General features: G+C 51.5%; 1 protein-coding gene across 1 annotated transcript in view; it reads left to right on the top strand.

The window, feature by feature from the left end:
• The window catches only part of PREX1 (phosphatidylinositol-3,4,5-trisphosphate dependent Rac exchange factor 1), a 164721-nt gene that overhangs the window by 95530 nt on the left and 50431 nt on the right, over positions 1-18760 (top strand). Inside the window, exons 7-10 of the mRNA XM_037499984.2 lie at positions 6446-6579; positions 13293-13411; positions 14823-14972; positions 16919-17066. Coding sequence (XP_037355881.1) covers positions 6446-6579; positions 13293-13411; positions 14823-14972; positions 16919-17066 — 551 coding nt within the window. The remainder of the gene's footprint in view (positions 1-6445; positions 6580-13292; positions 13412-14822; positions 14973-16918; positions 17067-18760) is intronic.

Here is an 18760-nt window from a genome sequence, read left to right as displayed (position 1 = left end):
GTTTTCCTCAGTCCCTACCATTCCCCATTGCTCCCCAATTATTCTCCCTCACCTGTTGCCTTATCTACCTGGTATTCCTTGGTCTTTGAACTTTCGATATCAAGGGCAGGGCAGAATTCTGGCTTTCACACTCCCTTGCTTGGTGACTTTAGGCAAATGTCTTAACTTCTCTGAACTTCAGTTTCCTCATCTATACTTGGCATGTTGTAGGTACTCAATAAATGGGAGGTACTGTTACTTACCATCACCGTGATTACTAGGGGATGGAATTCATAAGTTCTTCTGGGTGTATAATTTATTTGTTCACATCCCCACATCTTCCTTAGATTATTAGAGATTTCCTACAAAGCTATAGAAAGAGATGGGAAATTCTGAATAAATTAAAAAAAATCCATATTAGAGTCAATACAGCTGGAAAAGAGGTTGAGATCAAAGATGAAAGACTCGTGGATACAGATTGTTCTCTGAATCATCTGCCTTTGACCCTTTGGATTTTCTGGCACTTGCTTTGTTTGGGATTTTTTACTTCTTTACCTATCTTGGGGAATCCTAAATGTGCCTGGATTGCTATGAGGTTGAGGATTTGGCACAGTGGAGAGGGTCTGTTTAGGGAGGTGGGGGTTGTGGATTAGTGTTTACCACTCTTTTGATGGACCTTCCTGGCCAAGGCTGGAGAACAAAGAGCTGCATTTCTTAGACCCTTTTGTAGCTCAGATTTGTGATATGATTGGCCAAGATCAGATCCAGCTGCTGGAAATTTAGAAGACTTGGATGACATGGAGCCACCCTTTGTGCTGTTTTTTTGTTTTTTGTTGTTTTTTTTTTTTTTTAAAGCGCTCACGATTTTTTTTCTTCTTCTTCTTCTTCTTTTTTTTTTGAGATTTATTTATTTGTGCATACAAGAACTTCGGTCCAGGCCAGAGGTATGGGGGGGGGTGAAAGGATTCACCAGAGACAGAGTGGGGAACAGAACAGGTGGATCGACAGAAATACACTGCTGAGGGGAGTAGGGGGCAAGCCAGGAGAGGTCTGCTGCGCCATGTGGGTAGCTCCCTGGCTGAGGATCGAACTAGCGCTACAGTGGCTGCAGATAGCTTCATAGTACTGCATTTAACCCCTTGTGCCACCAGGAAGGCCAACTTTTGTGTTTTTTTTGCAGCAAAGCACAAAAACAGCTTTCGGTGGCAACATGAGCAGAGCACTCAGGTGCTAGCTTCTCGGATGTCAAGAGGCAGGGCATGGGGTGTCCATCTTGGTGGTGGTGGTATATATCTTGCAGGCACAGGATGGCTTTGTAGCTGACAGTTGAGGCAGCAGCTCCTGAGAACCAGCATGCAGCCTGGATAGTGTTTTCCTGCAGTGCCAGCATGAATGGCTGCTGTTCTGAATCTCCCAGCTGTGACAGAGGCAGTGACTCCCCCGGAGGGCCAGTTCTGAGGTGTTCCTGATTTGTTGGGAGCCCTGGCCTGGTTTCCTGGGAACCCTGTCCTGGACTCCTGGCTTTTCTGGCCCTTCTAAGGGTTGAGTAAACCCCTCATTTGCTTTTGCTTAAAATGCATGGTTTTGTTTCTGTTTCCTCCAGCTAAGCAGTGCCTGACTCTCAGGTGTGTCTGTTGGGACGCATTCTCTGAGGGCTTTTTTTTTCAGCCCCATGATGCCAGAGCTCCAATTTGCTCTTGGCCTTACCCTCAGGGTTCCATGATGGCAACTCATGTCCTACAAAGGAGGGGGAAATAGGCGCATGGCTGGGGTAATGAGTGGGACCTTCCCCCCAGTGTAGGGAAACTTTTCCTGGAAGCCCCAGAGAGTCACCCTTTCGTCTTATTGGCCAGAGGTGGGGCATATGGCCACGTTCAACAAATGTATGAACCTAAAGAACAAGTAGTGTTGATGCATTTAAGCATCTTTTTGGACTTTGAGCTTCCTGGTAGCCAAAGTGAAAAAGGCATAGGTTACTTAACATTCCATGTCAAAAAAGGGAAGAAATGAAGCAGTTCTTTTAAGGGATGGAGAGTTTCCTGGCAACCAGCTGGAGAAGAATTTTTTCACATGGGCCTCTGTGGAGAGGGTATTGAGCAAACAATTTGGCAGCTAGAGTAGAAGTGATTTCCAGATGTTTTCTTCTGATAAGGACCTAGGGAAGAAGGAATTAAGGGTCTTTAGATAATGTTTTGACCCTGAAAAATCTACTGTTTGAGAATTGCCCTAATTTTGGTAACTGTCTAGGTGCAGCAGGAAAAAAAGTGACTCAGAATAAGAATTGCTGGCAGTGAGTGAGTACCTCTCATGTGCTTCCCTCACTAGAGGGGAGGTACTATTGTTAGCCCTACTTTAAAGGTGGGGAAACTGAGGCACAAAGCCTTGGTTTTGAGACCCAACCCTATAATTTGCAGCCTGCCCCACCAGACGCAAGTCTGTCCTGCTTTCTTGGCCTCATTTCCCCCTAGTTGTCTAATTTTACCAAGACTAGCTCTAGTATCTCCTAGTGCCATTTTGAGGCTATGAACATTCTTTGGAAAATATGAAATGGTTTTCCATGCAGACGTTTAATCTTCAAGGCGATGTGGAAAGTCACATGTTCTAACTAGAAGAGATAATTTTAACAGCAGAGCGACTTGCAATGGCCTCATGTATCAGTAGTCACGACCTCAGGGATGGGGTGACTTAGGGTGTCACTGTAGCCCATGGTGCACGATGTGGTTGCAAATCCTCATTTCCGATACACTCTTCTGATCATTTCTGATCTTCTGTGTGACCTCTTGCTGGGCTGATAAGAGGATTGTCAGCTCCCTCTTGGAATTCTACAGGCTTGGGACTTGTGTTTGGTAGAGAGTCTTGGCCGCTTTCTTGCTGTGTGCTTGGGTTTGCATCATTTCATTGACCTCCAGTCTGATCCATGGTTTTGTGGGGTCTGATCCTTTGTAAGCCACTTGCCCTGTACAGTGGAGAAACTGGTTTGGTTAAAGCCAGATAAGTTAATACATAAATCCAGTTTACGGAGCACAAGGAAACAGCAGTGTGTGGCAACGCTGCTGGAGGGGTGAAGAAGTGAGCTCTGCCTATGTGAAGGGGTCCGGAGCCTCAGTTTCCTTACCTGACGGTAGTCCTCTCCTCATGAGTCACATAGGATTTGGGATGCAGAGGCAGACGGGCACCCAGATCATTCTTCAGGGGCTCAGAACGCGCTGAAACATCAGGAGGGGCTGGGCAGCCTAGCCGAATTGCTCCCTTGCATTTTTTAGATCAAACGCAGCTTTGGCTAGGGCGCACCCCAGGGACACTGCAGGGGACACTTCAACTCCTGCAGGGGACACTTCAACTGCGAGCCCCACGACCTTTGACATGAAGCTCAGCATCATAAAAGGAAATGTGTACTTCTCCTGAGCGAGGACCAGGGTGCCCTCCTGCTGCAGCCTCTGGAGGCTGTGGCTTAAGACACCGTCAGCTGGATCCTCACACCCCCACACCCTTGCATCTCTGCCTGCACCCCAGCTCTTGTATGCATAAATAAATCTTAAAAAAAAAAGGACACTGCTCACTCACCCTCAAGGGGTCAGAAGGAGACAGGAGCGAGTGAACAAAATTGCTGTTAAAAAAGACCATAACTGAAAGTTCTCATATGCAATTCCCACCCCCCTGGGATGTCTTGTGCTCCCTGGGGTTGTGGTCTTAGCAGACCCCTGCTCTAGCCCAACAACTGCATAAAACCTTTTGGCTATTTTAAGAGGCTGCCCTGGGCTAGTAGAGGTCAGCGGGGAGGAGATGGGGCCTGCCTGTCTGGGTTCAAATCCCATACTCGCTGCCTCGTGGGGACACTCACTAACCGTGTGACTTTGAACAAGTCCCTTTACTGCTCTGTGCCTCAGTTTGCTCATCTGTAAGATGAGAGATGTAGGAGGAACTGATTTTTACAATTGGCGTGTGCAGAGGTAAGCCCTGTGCACATGTTAGCTTTTCTCATCTTCTCTCGATGTTGCGTATTTGCTTTGATGCCATGTGTGCTGTCTGCAGGGGGACTCCAGCCCAGGCTGGTGGATACCTCGGTGCTTAACTCTTCCCGGGGAATCTGATCCTCAGCACTGCGTCTGACCTTGGCTTCAAGGACTCCTAGGGGACTGTGGCCTGCTGGGCTTCTCAGTAAGGCTGGGCAGGAAAGGCATTGTCTACAGCATCCTTGGCCTCTCACATGTAGTCTGCTGGGGTGGGGAACGAAGACCCTGAGGCGGCCTTCCAGGCTGGGTACCCTTCTCCTCCGAGGTCCCCTGACCATGCCTGAGGGGCCAGGTGACCCCATGACCTAGGCCTGCATGACCTCAGGACTCCAGACCCTGCAGCCTGGCCTGGTGCCAGATTCCTATAGCTGCAGCTAAAATCCCCCTTTGGAGGCTGGAAGGGCTGGTGGGTGGGCGAGAGTCGGTGAGGGGAGGAGAGGGGGGTGCTGTGCTTTGGAGGAACTGCTATCTCACTGAGCTGGTGCCTCTTCGCCTGGGGAGTCACACTTGTCCTATGTGTGCTAGCACTGGGGCCTGATGGGTTCTTGGTCATGGAAGCCTGGTCTAGTGCAGCAGACTCACTGCCTCGTGGGGTCACTCTGCCGTGGGAACCGGGTATCTGCGAGTCTGCTGTGGTTTCTGTTAATGGGCGCACCCTCCTAGCCTCACTGCAAGCTCCTGACCCCCATGAAGAAGCAGGTAGCCCGGGACCCCTGGCAGGCCCCCAGAGGACCCTGGCACTGGTGGGTGGATGGGCTTGCCACACCCTGGGGGCGGGGGGGGGGTGGTGGTGGGCCTGGAGTCAGCCAGCTCTCCCAGCAGCTCTGGGGCTGCTGTGGGCAGTTAGCACAGCCTGACTTCTGAGTTGCAAAACCAGTTTCCCATATTGCATTTTGGGGGGGGGGGGGGGGAATAGCTGAATCAGCAAATCTCACTGGGAAGGGAATTCTGTGAACAGTTCTCCCTCTCGCCTCCCAAGTTCATTTTCAGGCGGAAATAGCATCGGGTCTGTGTTTCCCCCTTCACTGAAATTTGCAGGTCTGTCAAATGAATTTCCCCTAAAATACTACTTTTGTATGATACTCTCAGGCTCAAATGACAGAGCCCCACCCCAGCTACTGATGGAGCCTGTCTCTTCATCCTGATGTGTTTGAGTACATGGTAGGCTGCTGGAAGGAGAGACGGGCTTGCATGAGGTGAAAGCATATTTCCCAGCAGCGGGGCAGGCTGGGCTGGGCGGCTCTGCTCCATTCAGACCTAGGTCCTGCCCACCTCCTCGCTCCACTGTCTGCTAGTGTGTCCCAGCCTTCCAGATGTGGTGGGAGGGACGGGAGCCACGGAAATGATGTGGAAGTGGGTGCACCGGCCATAATTTAGTCACATGACAGTACCTGTACTTAAACCAATCCATGCGTTTAAGGGATGTGCAAGGGATACTGAGAAATGGAGTCTGGTTGGGCAGCCATGCACCCCCTGACATTCCTTGAGACAGAAGAGGAGCATGGATTCAGGGCATGGCCTGGGGCTGCCTTAGCTAACATTCCATGTCCCCAACATCTCTTTCCAGCTTTTCTTTTAGCACATTAGGATGTCTCTGCCCTGGCCTTGGTCCTGAGCCCTCATCTCCCCAGCCCCCTCCCCTGCCCCAGAATTCCAGACCGTTCCATGTTGTTCCTGGCTCTGAGGACTCCTCCCAGCAGGGGCCTTCACTCACCCCCACCCTCAGCCTCTTTATCTTCACCGTCCTCCTGATACCCTTCCTGGCCACACGGCTCTGACCCTCATGGAGCCACAGCGAGCTCCAGGCACACAGCTTTTTAGGCACTCCCTGTCCCTTAGCTACCCCGCGCCTTGACCAAGTAGAATGCTCTCAAAATCCCGCCCTTGGCAATGTTCACATTGTGTTCCTCACCTGTTCTATAAGTGTTTATTGAGCACCTACTATGTGCCAGAGTGTGGTGGGTGTGGAATACAGTGGCAGATTTTGACAGATGCTTGACAGTGACATTCTTGGTGGGGGGTGGGCTGGACAGAATAACAAATCAAGACAGAAATAAATAAGGGAGAAACGTTAGGCAAGAACAAAACCCAACCCCCAAAACCAAAACCCCCCACCAAACCCAAAACAAGAACCAAATCAAACCAAACCAGATACTGATCAGGCTGGGGGAGCTGGGGAAGTCCTCTGACCAAACTGAGCCCCAGTCCCAAGCTTGCGAAGTTGTCATCCTTTATGGTCTTCCCAGCGTTGCCCTGACCCGCTCAGCAGAGAGGTGCTGATGACCAGACTGTATTGATTTCCTGTCTGCTGACAGATTTGCGTCCAGCTGTGCATTTAGATGTGGAGTTGTGAGGGAGGCAGGGGTAGGTTCTGCTTCTGGGAAGGGAGGTGGTACCTCCAGAACTTGCCTGGATTTGCCAGCACATTCACTGTCCCTGCTCTGTCCTCCCAGGGCTCCAACCTCACAGACATCTGCACCCAGCTCCTCCTGCAAGGAACTCTGTTGAAAATCTCTGCAGGCAACATCCAGGAGAGGGCCTTCTTCCTCTTCGACAACCTCCTTGTCTACTGCAAGCGGAAATCCAGGTGAGTGGCTGGGTGTGGGAGAGGGCTGGAGTGGGGAGGCTGGGATGGGGCTGCCCAGCTGGACCAGGGGGTGCAACCCTGACAGTTCCTTGAAGTGACACGTTGGTCTTATCACTGCCCTCTCTGGGCCTCCTTTTCTCTTCCGAGTTGAGGGGTTTTTCTCGATTGGCGCTGTGCAATGGAAATACAATGCAAGCCACACATGATATTTAAAATTTTTGTGGCTACTTTGAAATAAGCAAAAAGAAACCTGACAGATGCATTCAAATAGTATATTATCTTGTCCCAGTATAGCCCTTGAAGATTGTCGTTTCAACTGAGGTGAATTAAAAATGTATTGAAGAGATATTTTGCCCTCTTTTTTTTACACCAACTCTTTGAGGTCTGCTGTGTATCTTACACTTCTAGCACATGTCAATTGGACTCAACATGTTGTAAGCCTCAGTAGCCACCTGTGGCTTGTGGCTGCCTTATTAGACAGAGCAGGGTAGATGGCCTTTGAGGACACCTGGGTTTTGGTGAGGCTAGCATCCTGTCTGTCTAAGGTCCAAAGGTAGAGAGTTTGAGGAATGGAGGCTTGTCTATTGTTAAGCTTTTGGAGAGAGCGGTAATATCTCCATCATCTTTGTATCTTTTTCTGGAGCTTCTTGCACTCTGTGGTCTGGATTGAATGGTTGGGTGAGTGAGGGGTCGAGGATGCAGGTGTCTGCATGGCTGGGAGTGTGCATGATGGGGTGTGTGGATAAATGGGGAGAGGCTGGAAGGATCGTGGAGGTTTAGGATCCTGAATGGAAGGTGGGAGCATGGGGGGAGCAGTTGTGGATGGGAGTGTGGATTTGTGGGTGGAGGAATGAGTGGCCGAAGGGCTGGAGGTTTCGGAGATGGCTAGGCAGAGAGTTGGGGGATGGTGTGGATGTTTGGATAGTTGGAGAAATGGATGTGCAGCTACAGTGAACTGGCCGAGATTTGTTTAGGTAAATGATGAGTTGGGGCCTGACCGTAAGGTTTGTTGAGTGAAGGGCACATGGAAGGTTGCTTGGATGGTCAGGTAATTGGAAGGCTGGAGGTTTGGTGATAAATGGAGCGATGGATAGGCATTAATTGGATAGGTGTATTGATACTGAGTGGATGCTTGGTTGATACTTGCTGGTTGGACTCTGGCATGGAAGGTTGATAATGAGATGATTGCATGGCTAGGTGGGTGGCTGGTGGCTGGGTGCTTAGAGGAGGGAAAGTTAGGAGCGTGGGGGCAGGTGGTTGTAGGAGTGGGGGCACAGTGGACCCCCATTGGATGGGTGGGCAGGTAGGTACTGGTGCACTGGGAAATGCCTGTTTTTTGGTTTTCTTGCTCTGAAAGTAGAGGATGTCTCAACTTACCAACACGACCCATTTTGAATTCTCCTTCCTGTTACTTTGTCTTAGGAATGAAATAGTGACTTTCCAAAGACTTCTTTACTCCTTTGTCTAGCAAAACCTAGGGCCGAAGTGGGGCCCAGACCCTGGGCCCTGCTGTCATCATTATCTCCACTTTCCTGTGCTCTGGGCAGGCCACATGTCCCTAAGCCCATTCCCCATGTCTGTTTCGGCTGATCTTTTAAGACTGTGGTGAGGAGCCTGGCCACGGGTGAAGGATGGGGTGTCGGGTGTGAGTATGGGCTTCTCACTTCCTCCTCTAGCAGGCCTCTTCTGTGAAGTAGGGACGTTCACTGTTCCTGTGGTCGTGCTCGGTTCAGAGCCAAGCCCTTCCAGTCAAGTCCCGGGCAGCCTCTCCTCCCGCTCTCGTGATTTACTTGCCTCCTCTGCGTCGGTTTCCTCACCTGCAGACTAGGGTGAATCACCAGAAGGTGCCTCACAGAGCCATTGTGAAGACCGAGTGTGAGCAGTGTGCCTGTCACAGAGTCACTACACAGGTTAAGGGTCCCTGCTATTGTGAACTAACCTCCACGTGTGCTGGGTTCCGCTTCATTGCTATCCTGTGGGTGCAGCCAGCACATAGTAGGTGCTTCAACCATAGCCCTCTCCTCCCTGCCTTTTCCCTCCTGTTCTGGGGCTTGATCCTTCTGAAAGGCTTCGGTCTCCCTCCTTAACCATCTACTTTGTTCGGCGTGTCACTTTCTTATTTGATATTTTATACCTGCCCACTCCATTAGGTCTGTCTTGTGTCCTCCTGTCCCCCCACTGCTGACCCCTTTTCCATCCCCCTTGCTTCCTGAGAGTCCACCCTTTGGCGGTGCCCAACCCACTGCCAACATCCACCCCTGCCCTTCCTGCCTCCTGCCCCGGGCTGTCTGAAGCAGGCACTTTTCCCAGAACACTGGGGCTTAGAAAACAGAATGTCCCTTCAGGCTTCTGTGACCTGCTCCCATCTCTGGGCAAAGTTGCTCAATCTTTGGCTACCCAGGCATGGCTCTTCCTTCTGGGGCATGGGCGCACCTGTTGGAGCCATAACAGTGGACTCTGACCACCCAGGATCCAAGTGGGCTTAGCAGGGCCTGCCTGGGGCTGCCACAGCTCCTTTCAGACCATCCCCTGACTTGGTTCTGCATGTGAGCCTGGCTGGCTGGAGGAAGAGGACACATCTGTCTCCTGAGTGAACCGAGTGGGAGGCTGGCATTCCTGTCCTTGCCTTGGGAGCCAGAGGGATTGGGCAGTGGTGGATTGGTCCCCTGTAGGAAATGCCTGACGCAGCAGGACGTGGGGCAGGGCAGGTTCTTGGAGTGCTGCTGGTCTCATCCCCAAGTCGAGGCTCCATGGAGTCAGAAGTGGAGGGCAGAGTTTAAACAACTCACCTCCCTTTCCTTAGAAGGGGAAACTGAGAGCTAAGACTCCTCTATCTCAACCGCTCACTCAGCATCTTAGAGGCGCACAGCTCGGGCAGTTAAGGACACAAGGCTGTGTCCTTTACCTGCCGTGTGACCTTGGGCAGGGTCCTTGGGCAAGTATTACAGCTTCTTGTACCCCTATTTCCCGTCTGTTAAACAGGGTAGATGTCATGGGGTCGTTTTTCTAGATTAAGATAGGACGTGTAGAGTGGGTAGAATAATGTCCGGCCCATAATACATAAAGTAGAAGAAACGATTCTGAATCTCTGCTGGGGTGTTTTAGATCTTAATCAGGTCTGAAACAAGACTCCCCTTTCATCCCAGCTCCCTCTGCAAGCCTTTTCCTCCTCCCGCCTTCCTCATTCCCAACCAGTGGCACCACCATCGAATCCACCCAGGCCAGATCTGAATTGTCTTTGGTCTGATCTCCCTCATCCTACACCCCTTCAGCAGCAGGTTCTTTTGTCATCAGACTTAGGCCAGAAGCACAAAGCAATTCCAAAGCAAATTCCAGGAGGGAGGTTGTATGTGCGTGTATGTAAATGATTGTAAGATTTACATGCAAACACTAAGAGACAAAAATAACCAAGACAATTTTGATGAAGGACAAAGCCAAAGGACTCCTACAACTGATACCAAGGCTTATTATAAAGCTTACGTGGGATCAGGGTGAAAGCAGACAAGTAGATGATCAGAATAGAACAGGCAGTCCAGAAGTAGACCCACATGTAAGCCGGTTGTTGGTCATTTGATTTTCAGCCAGTGCGCTTCAGTCAGTGGCACTGGGTCAGTCTGAAAGGCAGTGGGGAAAAAGTTGAGTCTTGGCCCTTAGCTCACACGGTACACAAAAGTCAACTTCAGATAAATTGTGGACAGAAATGTACATGGTGAAACAATAAAGCTTCTAAGACATAAAGATAGGAGATTGTATGAGCTGGGGGATAAGCCAAAATTTCTTAGTAGGCAAAAAGTAAAATAATGAAGGAGGAGGAGATATACCAGACTACATTAAGAGCTGTTCATCAGGGCCTCCCCGGCGGCACAGGCGGTTGAGTGCAGTGATATGAAGCTGTCCGCAGGCTCTGCAGCATGGGTTCAATCCCTGCTAGCCGGCAAGAATCCCACATGGTGCGGCAGACCTCTCCTTTCTCGCCCGCTGCTCTCCTCAGCAGTGTGTTTCATCAGTCTGCCTGTTCTGTTCCCCGCTCTGTCTCTGGTGACTCCTCTCATCCTACCGTGCATCTGGCCTGTACCCTGGTTCTTGTATGCATGAATAAATAAATCTTAAAAAAAAAAAAAAAGAGCTGTTCATCAAAAGACACCATGAGTAGAGTGAAAAGACAAGCCACCAACTAGGAGATTTTTGAGATAATTGGGAAGGGTGTCACATCCAGAGTATATAAAAAAGTCCTCTAAGCTACGTTGGGCCCTCTGCCTATTTTTATAAATAAAGTTTTATCAGCACACAGATGTGCTCATTCATCTATATTGTCTGTGGCTGCTTTCCTGCCACCAGGACAGAGTTGAGTAATTGGAACTGAGACCATATGGCCCTCAAAACCAAAAATATTTACTATTTGTCCCTTTCCAGAAAAAGTTGCCAACTCCTACTATAAGTCATTAAGAAAAAGACAGACAACCCAGTAGAAATGTGGTCAAAGGAAGGTCATTTCACAAAAGAAGACCCCAGATGGCCAATAAACATGAAATGAAATGTTTAATGAGTCACCACCATTTGCCCACCAGAATGGCCCAAATGGAAATTAAATGCCAGTGGCAGAGGATGTGGAGCGAATGGAATGTGCCGACACTGCTGGGGAAGTTGGTACAAGTGTTTTGGAAAACTGCTCGGCAGTCTCCAGGAAAGCCGACCGCCTGTTTCCCTTATGACTCAGCAGTTCTTCTCCCAGGTAGATAACCCAAGGACAGGTGCACACATTCTAAATAAGGCACAGTCCCAGCGGCACCAAGCTGGAAGCAGCCCAAATGCCCAGCAGCCTCAGTCTAGTGATTCCATTTATGTGACGTTCAGTAACAGGCAAAGCAAATCCACAGGCTTAGACTTCAAGGTGGCGTACCCTTGTGGGGGCTGGTGACCAGAAGGGAGTGTGCTGGGGGGCTCTGGAGTGCTAAAATGTTTATACAGGTGTTCACTTTGTCAAAGCGAATTGAGCTGTGTACTTCATTGGGCATGTTGTTTGATACAGATTTTATTTTTTTTATTTTTTATTTTTAAAGATTTATTTATTTTATTTATACAAGCACTGGGTAGTCAGAAGCGCGGGAGGGTGAGAGAATTCACCAGAGCCAGAGCGGGGAGCAGAACAGGCAGAAGGACCGAAGTACACTGCTGAGGGGAGCAGCGGGCGGCAGGAGAGGTCTGCGCGCCATGTGGGACCCTTGCCGGTGGCCGGAGATTGAACTGGCGCTGCAGAGGCTGCGGGCAGCTTTGCAACCCAGCGTTCAGCTGCTGCACCACCAGGGGAGGCCCGATACAGATTTTATACTTGAACACAAAGTTTATGACAGTGCGTGTATACAGGTGTGTAAGATACATGCACACAAACCATTGCCCCCTCCTGAGCCTCCTTGGCTCTCCCTGCTGTCCACTGTCCCCACCTATAGGCTGTTCTCCACAGGCAGCCAGTGGTAGTTTTTAAAACACATCCAGGCCTCCCTGGCTCTCATCACACACACTAGAAACCTGTCTCCTCTGTGGTCCCCAGAACCCTGCAGGACCCTGTGGCCATGCTGGCCCCTCCTGCCACATCCTCCCTAGTGTTGGTCCAGCCGCACGGCGTCGGGACAGCCAGGGCGCCCTCCTGCCCTTGCAGTGGGTGTCCCCAGTAACCCCCTAGTTTCCTCCCTCACCTTGCATAGTTTTGCCCGTTCTCCTCAGTAAGGTCTTCTGTGATCCCTCCCCCCTTTCCTGCCCCAGTTAAAATCACAAGCCCCCATCCACCTTTCACTTTATTATTCTCTTTTACAAACCTTCCGTGTTTTATGTGCACCGAAAACATGCATGTCGCATTCATTAAACATTCTTTTCACATGGAGCTGAGGCCTCTTCTTCGAGGATGTGTTCACTCAACACAAAAGCAACTCACTTTTATTGTCTTTCCAAAACATTCAACTGGATTTGTGGAGCGACAACTCGAATCCCACACTCATGTCAGTCAGCTTAGATAATATTTAATTACAGTACCAGGTGCACATCAGGCAAGTGGGTCTGGGAACAAACACAGCTGGCTGCTGGGAGCCGCACCCACCTGGAGGAGCAGAAGCCTGCACAGGTCACGAGATGGCTTCTGGGCTCTGAGAATCCTGCCCTCATGCCCTGAACTCCCAGAAGATGTGTTCTCAGTCTCTGTCTTGTTCACTGCAGTAGCTGTAGCACCCAGTGGTGCCTGGCACCAAACAGGTGCCCTCACGGTTCTTGCTGAATGCATGGGGGAGAGACACCCCTGGGTCCCAAGTAGCCTTTGCATAGGAAGCTCCACTGAGGTGTTTGTTGAGTGACTGAGTGAATGATAGGATTCTGGGTGAGTGAAGGAGTGACAAGTAGAAGGGGGGCTAGATGGATGGACAGATGGATGTATGGACAGAGGGACAGATGGACTGCCTACTCTAAGCTCAGTTCTTTTTTCAGAAAGTACCTGCTTGTTACACTTTTTGGGTTTCTACCCATTTTCTAAGGAGAATGGGTTTCTTTTGCTTCCTGTTGGGCTCTCACCAACATCTCCTGTTGGCCGACATTATCTCCATTAGGCCAGCAAGGCTCTACCCATTTTCCAGATGAGTGGAGAAGTGACTCCCGCAGGTCACCCAGCCACCAACCTAAAGCCCTTGAAAGCAAGGCATGGGGGCCACGGACTTCCCACTGTCTTTCAGAGTCACTGGGGGCAAGAAGTCCAGCAAGAGGACGAAATCCATCAATGGCTCCCTCTACATCTTCAGGGGTCGGATCAACACTGAGGTCATGGAGGTGGAGAATGTGGAAGACGGGACAGGTAAGCCCCCGCCCCAGGCCCTCCCTGAGCCCCCTGCTCCACACACTGTCCCTGTTTTGGTTCATCTCCTTTTACTGTGAAGCGTCACCTACCTACAGTGAAGGGCCTGGAACATAGAGCATTAGGTGAACAGCTGGGTAGTCATCATTCAAGTTAACAAGTAAAACTCTGCCCGCACCCCAGAAGCTCCACGTGCCTCTCCCTGCTCACAGCACCTCCCCCCACCCCCAGATGTAACCATTCTCAGAATTGTCTGATGATCATTTTCTTGCTTTTTAAAAATATATTCCCTCCTAAGTATGTGTCAAACATTTTAATTATGATTTTTCTGCTTTTGAACCTTAAATGGTTATAGGATGTGCTCCATTTAGAGGGTCATATGATATTTTCTTCTGCAGCCCTGCATTGGAGAGATCCATTTTCTCTCATAGCTCTTAGTAGCTCGCTGATTCCAGGGCTGTCTGTATTCCCTTGCATGAACAGTTCCCTCTTTCCCTGCCTTTGGTGATGGACCTTTGGGTGGTTTCTCTGCTCCCTAGGAAGCCCAGCGGTGCTATGAGTGTCCCCGGCATCTGTGCCCTCAGCTTGTTTAGACTAGGGGCTCTTGATTGATTTTGGTCACAGACCCTTTGAAGTCTCATGAAGCCTGTGGGTCAGCCTCAGATTACGGGTGTGGCTGGTGTCAAATTCCCTGGATAATGCCAGCCAGTTTCAAAGAGGTTTGCCAACCTGAATCGCAGCCAGCAGTGCCCAGGGCCCATGACTTGGCATGGTTGGGATTGTGCTAAGGCTTTTATTTTTATTTTTTTATTTTATACAAGAACTGGCATACAGGCCAGATGTGTGTGGCAGGGAGGTGGGGGAGGAGACAGAGACAGAGCGGGGAACAGAACAGGCAGATTGACTGAAACACACTGCTGAGGGGAGCAGCGGGCGAGACAGGAGAGGTCTGCTGCTCCATGTGGGTTGCTCCGCGGCCAGAGGGGATCGAACCGGCACTGCAGAGGCTGCGGACAGCTTCACATTGCTGCACTCAACCACCTGTGCCACCAGGAAGGCCCTGTGCTAAGGCTTTAAGTAGCCCAAAAGCCCGGATGAGACAGATGAGGAGGCTGGGAAGCTGGTGTCCCCCTGGAGTCACTCATGCTTTGGTGCCTTGTTGGGATTGGTGGGTCTTTCTTGGCCAGACTTCCTCGCCCACCAGAAAATGGGTAGGAGAAAGGGAGTAAGCATTTGAAAGCTTGTAGGTTCAACTCTTGCCCCCCAGTCCCATGGGTGCCGAGGGCTCGTCTGTCTTCCTGGAGCAGGAGGGTCTGGTCCTGTGACCTCACCTGCAGGTGTGTATTGGGGAATGTACTGAATGGTGGGGCCGAGTCGGTGCTGACCCATCTTTGCCTCCCTCCCCTGCCAGCGGATTACCACAGCAATGGCTACACGGTCACCAACGGCTGGAAGATCCACAACACGGCCAAGAACAAGTGGTTCGTGTGCATGGCCAAGACGGCGGAGGAGAAGCAGAAGTGGCTGGACGCCATCATCCGCGAGCGGGAGCAGCGCGAGAGTGAGTGCGCCTCCTCTTGCCCGGGAGAGTGGGCTGCGGGCAGCCTCCCCGGCTGGCCACTGCTGCAGAGCGAGAACAGTGGCTTGGGAGGGGACTTTGGGTCCTCCTAGAAAGGCCAGAGCTACAAGAAGCAGGTCTTTGAAGGGGCGGGGAGCTCGGATCTGTGCTATGACCTGGGGGTTTCTTGGCTCACCCGAGGTCTTCTGGTTCAGCACACTCGGCAGTTAGTTAACCGAGGCCCAGTGGGAGGGACTCGCCTGAGATCGTGTGATTTTTGGATGTGGATTCTTGGCCCCTCACCCTTGTGGGTTGGTAGCCGGGATGCTCCCTTCATGCCTGTCCCTTTGTGGTTCTGGGGATCTTTCTGTTTGAGATTCTCTGAGTCTGCACTTGGGAGCAGGGTCCTTGGGGGCTCCCGTGAGAGTGGTCATGACTCTGGCTTCGCCCAAGCTCCTTGGCAGCCACTGGCACAACGAAGAGTATATGTGAGAAGTGGGGTGCGGTTGGGGGCGGGTAATGACCTTGTGCAAACCACCAGGTTGGGGAGAGGGATCTTGGCATCCTTGGGGGCAACTAATATCAGCTTCCCTGACCTCAGTTGTGTTGTCTAATAAGTGGGGCTAAAAGCCTCTGCTGCAGAGGCGGCCATGCTGTGGGCTGAGGCCGGTATCCAGCCACGCGGGAAAATTGGATACATCCTCCCACTTCCTGACCCCCAGGTTATAGGGACTCCCCAACCTGTGTCCTAGCCACTGGGAGTCCCCATGTGGGTGTCATGCCATCACCCACTTGCCGTGTGTCATCAGCACTCTGAGTTTCTGCCCCAAACCTGTTCCTCCCCTCTCCTCATTTCAGTAAATGCTTCCTCCTTCTCCTGGGAGCTGAGTCTAAATGTTGGGGTCACTGCTAATTTTCTCCCTCTCCCCAAACTCACCTGCCACATTGATGACCCACCCATCAATGTCTCTTCTCTCCTGGCTCCCACCAGGGAACGAGCTGTCAGCTCTCAGGAAATACAGGCCCAGAAGAGTGAGATCAAGTGATTAAGTCCCTTTATTTTTTTTAAAGTGCACATCTGGATTTTAAAAGGATGCCTCAAAATGCTTTAAAATTCTACTAGGCCAAATAAATGCCTGCATCTGCCCCAACTTGGGAAGTGTGTAATCTCTCAAACTGATTAGGGTGGGGGTAGGGTTCAGGGAGTGGTCTGGCCTGGGATTGGTGACGAGTATCTCTGTGGTCAAAAGCTGTGGTGGTGCTGGACAGTGGGGTGTGGCTCAACGGCCTGAGTCCTTAGAATCAGGGTATTGTCCAAACCCTGACCCCTGGAAGGGTGTAAGGATGCCTGCTGTGGTCAGGGTCAGGTCCTGGACCAGACCTCCTGGGTCCAAATCCTGCCTCCAGTGCTTCTAGCACTTACCTTCTCTGACCTGTTTCTTCATCTGTCAAATGGGATAACGATTCTTGCCTTGAGCATTAAGTGGCAGGTGGGAGGTGCTGTAGGAGCATTTGCTGTTATTATTTGTCTTCCTAGTGTTTTCATAATTGCCCAGGGTCCAAGCTGGGGCCGGGATCTGCGTGCAGTGCTAGAGAAGGGGGCGAATCCACCTCGGCTGCACAGCACAGCTCAGCAGGCTTTCTGATAGCCTCTGGGTTTGGAGACCTTCCTCAGGGTGAAGGCTCCACTGCCTTTTACTCTGGTCTTCACTTCTCTGGGTGCCCCCAGTTTGCCATCTGTACACTGGGGGAGACATGCCACTCTTCCCTACAAGGTTCTGTCAGGAGTTGCCGGCAGTACCTACAGCTTTAAGTGTTGTGCCCTGTAGATAGATGCCCGCCTGTGGAGGGCAGCTGGGGGCAGGCTTTCAGGCTGCAGGCCTGTCCCTGCTGCTCCCCCACCCCAGGGTGCTGCTGCCCTTCCCAGTGCTAACTGTGCCCCTCTGTAGGCCTGAAGCTGGGCATGGAGAGGGACGCCTACGTCATGATTTCGGAGAAGGGGGAGAAGCTTTACCACATGATGATGAACAAGAAGGTGAACCTGATCAAGGACCGCCGGAGGAAGCTGAGCACCGTCCCCAAGTGCTTCTTTGGCAAGTGAGTGGCCCCACCTTGGCCTCCACTGGGCCCCTGAGTCTCTGCTGGAGGCCGAGGAGGAGGAGGCACCCCTGCCCAGACCTCCCTGTGCCCTAGGAGCCCCCCTGGGCAGAGTTGCTGAGGCACCCTGAATCCTGTGGACTGGTCCTCAGAGGTCAAGGATGGTGGGGTTCCCGTTTGAGGTCCTTCAAATGGTTTTGACCACACCTCACTAAACAGAGGCTTTCCGCTATGACCTGGCTCATACATCACATCATCGAGGCCTGAAGCCAGAGGCTCAGGAAGCTTCCTGGCTCGGTGCGCTCAGCAGTGTACCTCTGTGCCTCTGTTCCTGTTTCTGTGCTCACCTGCCCAGCCTCGCCTCGCGTCTTCATTCATTTCAAAAACAGTGCAGTGCGAGCCCCTCTGATTCCACTAACTCCTCCTGGGCTCCCCGACATGGACTGAGAGACACTGCTCTAGCCAACCCTCAAGGGAAGAGCAGCGACTGAGGTATTTCGGGCAGAGACATGTTTCACGCAGGGAGTCAGTGACAAAGGTGTTGAAGGCCTGGAAGCTCCAACGTGGGCCAGCGGTCGTAGAGCAGGTTTGCAAGAAAAGACTCTGCTGCTTGAGCAGAAGTTCCTGTGCCATTTATTGAAAGCAGACAGGCTAGTAAAAGCTGGTCATGTGACAGTGGCATGATGAACAAAGTCCAGAGGGTGGGTTTGGAGTAGGGGACAAAGTTTTACAAGGAACAGAGAAGGGGACATTGTGACCATACATCAAGAGACATTTGTGTCAGCAAAGCATTTGATGTTATCACAGGCAGAGTTATCCCGAGACCACCGTGGAGATAGTCACATAATCAGGTCAACCGCGGCCTAGGCGTCCCCAGACCTGCCTCGTGATAACGGCTACACTCCCAGGTGGTCAAGGAATGCGCTGCTGTGATTTGCAGATAGCAAAGATCACAGTTGCCCATGAGTGGCCAGCTAGTAGCCAGCTCATAGGAACCCACGGGACTCCAGTTCTTCTGTTTGGAAAAGACGTTCTTTCTCCTGCTCCCCATTTTTCAACCAAGGAGCAAAGTAGCCAGAGGCTGGGTGCTGCAGTTGCATCTTTGACCCAGATTTAAAGCTCTTTACCTGGGGTGGGGGTTGGGGTGGGCTGGGTGTAGGGGAGGCAAGAGGAACAGTCCTTGTAAAATCGTTAAGCTGCTTCTAGTCCCTGCTGTGTGCAAGACACGGGGGTGGCCTCTCCAGAGAGGGTGGACAAAGGCCAAGGGCTCCTGCCCTCCCCAAACTTGTGGTGCAGCTGGGGAGAGAAGCTGGCCTGTAAGGCCGGGACTTGACTTGGAATTTGCCTTGTACCTTCCTTCCCAAAAGAAGATGCTTCAGTGAAGTCTACTGCGTTCTTCTGTTGCCATAGATCAAGGGAGTGCTGGTGTGGCTTGGGGTGGCCCCACTGGAGATGGGGGAGCACTGCGTTCTCATCGGGTGGGAAGTGGCAGCATTTGCCCATGGGGTGAGAAAAAAGGGAGTTAAGGAGTGTGAGCCCTGAAGGCTGGAGTGGTGGCTGGCTTGGAAGGAGAGGGACAGGGGAGGCCTCTGGGGTGGGGTCCAGGGTCTCCATGCGGACAGGTAACATTGAGATGATCAGGCCCCGGAATGGGCATGTGGACTTGTCTGTTGCACATACAGTCTTGACGTGGG

The sequence above is a fragment of the Talpa occidentalis genome, unplaced genomic scaffold (assembly GCF_014898055.3).
Source record: "Talpa occidentalis isolate TD23 unplaced genomic scaffold, MPIMG_talOcc4v2.1 talOcc4.10, whole genome shotgun sequence".
NCBI classification, from domain to species: domain Eukaryota; kingdom Metazoa; phylum Chordata; class Mammalia; order Eulipotyphla; family Talpidae; genus Talpa; species Talpa occidentalis.
This window is presented reverse-complemented; position numbering and strand designations above follow the sequence as displayed.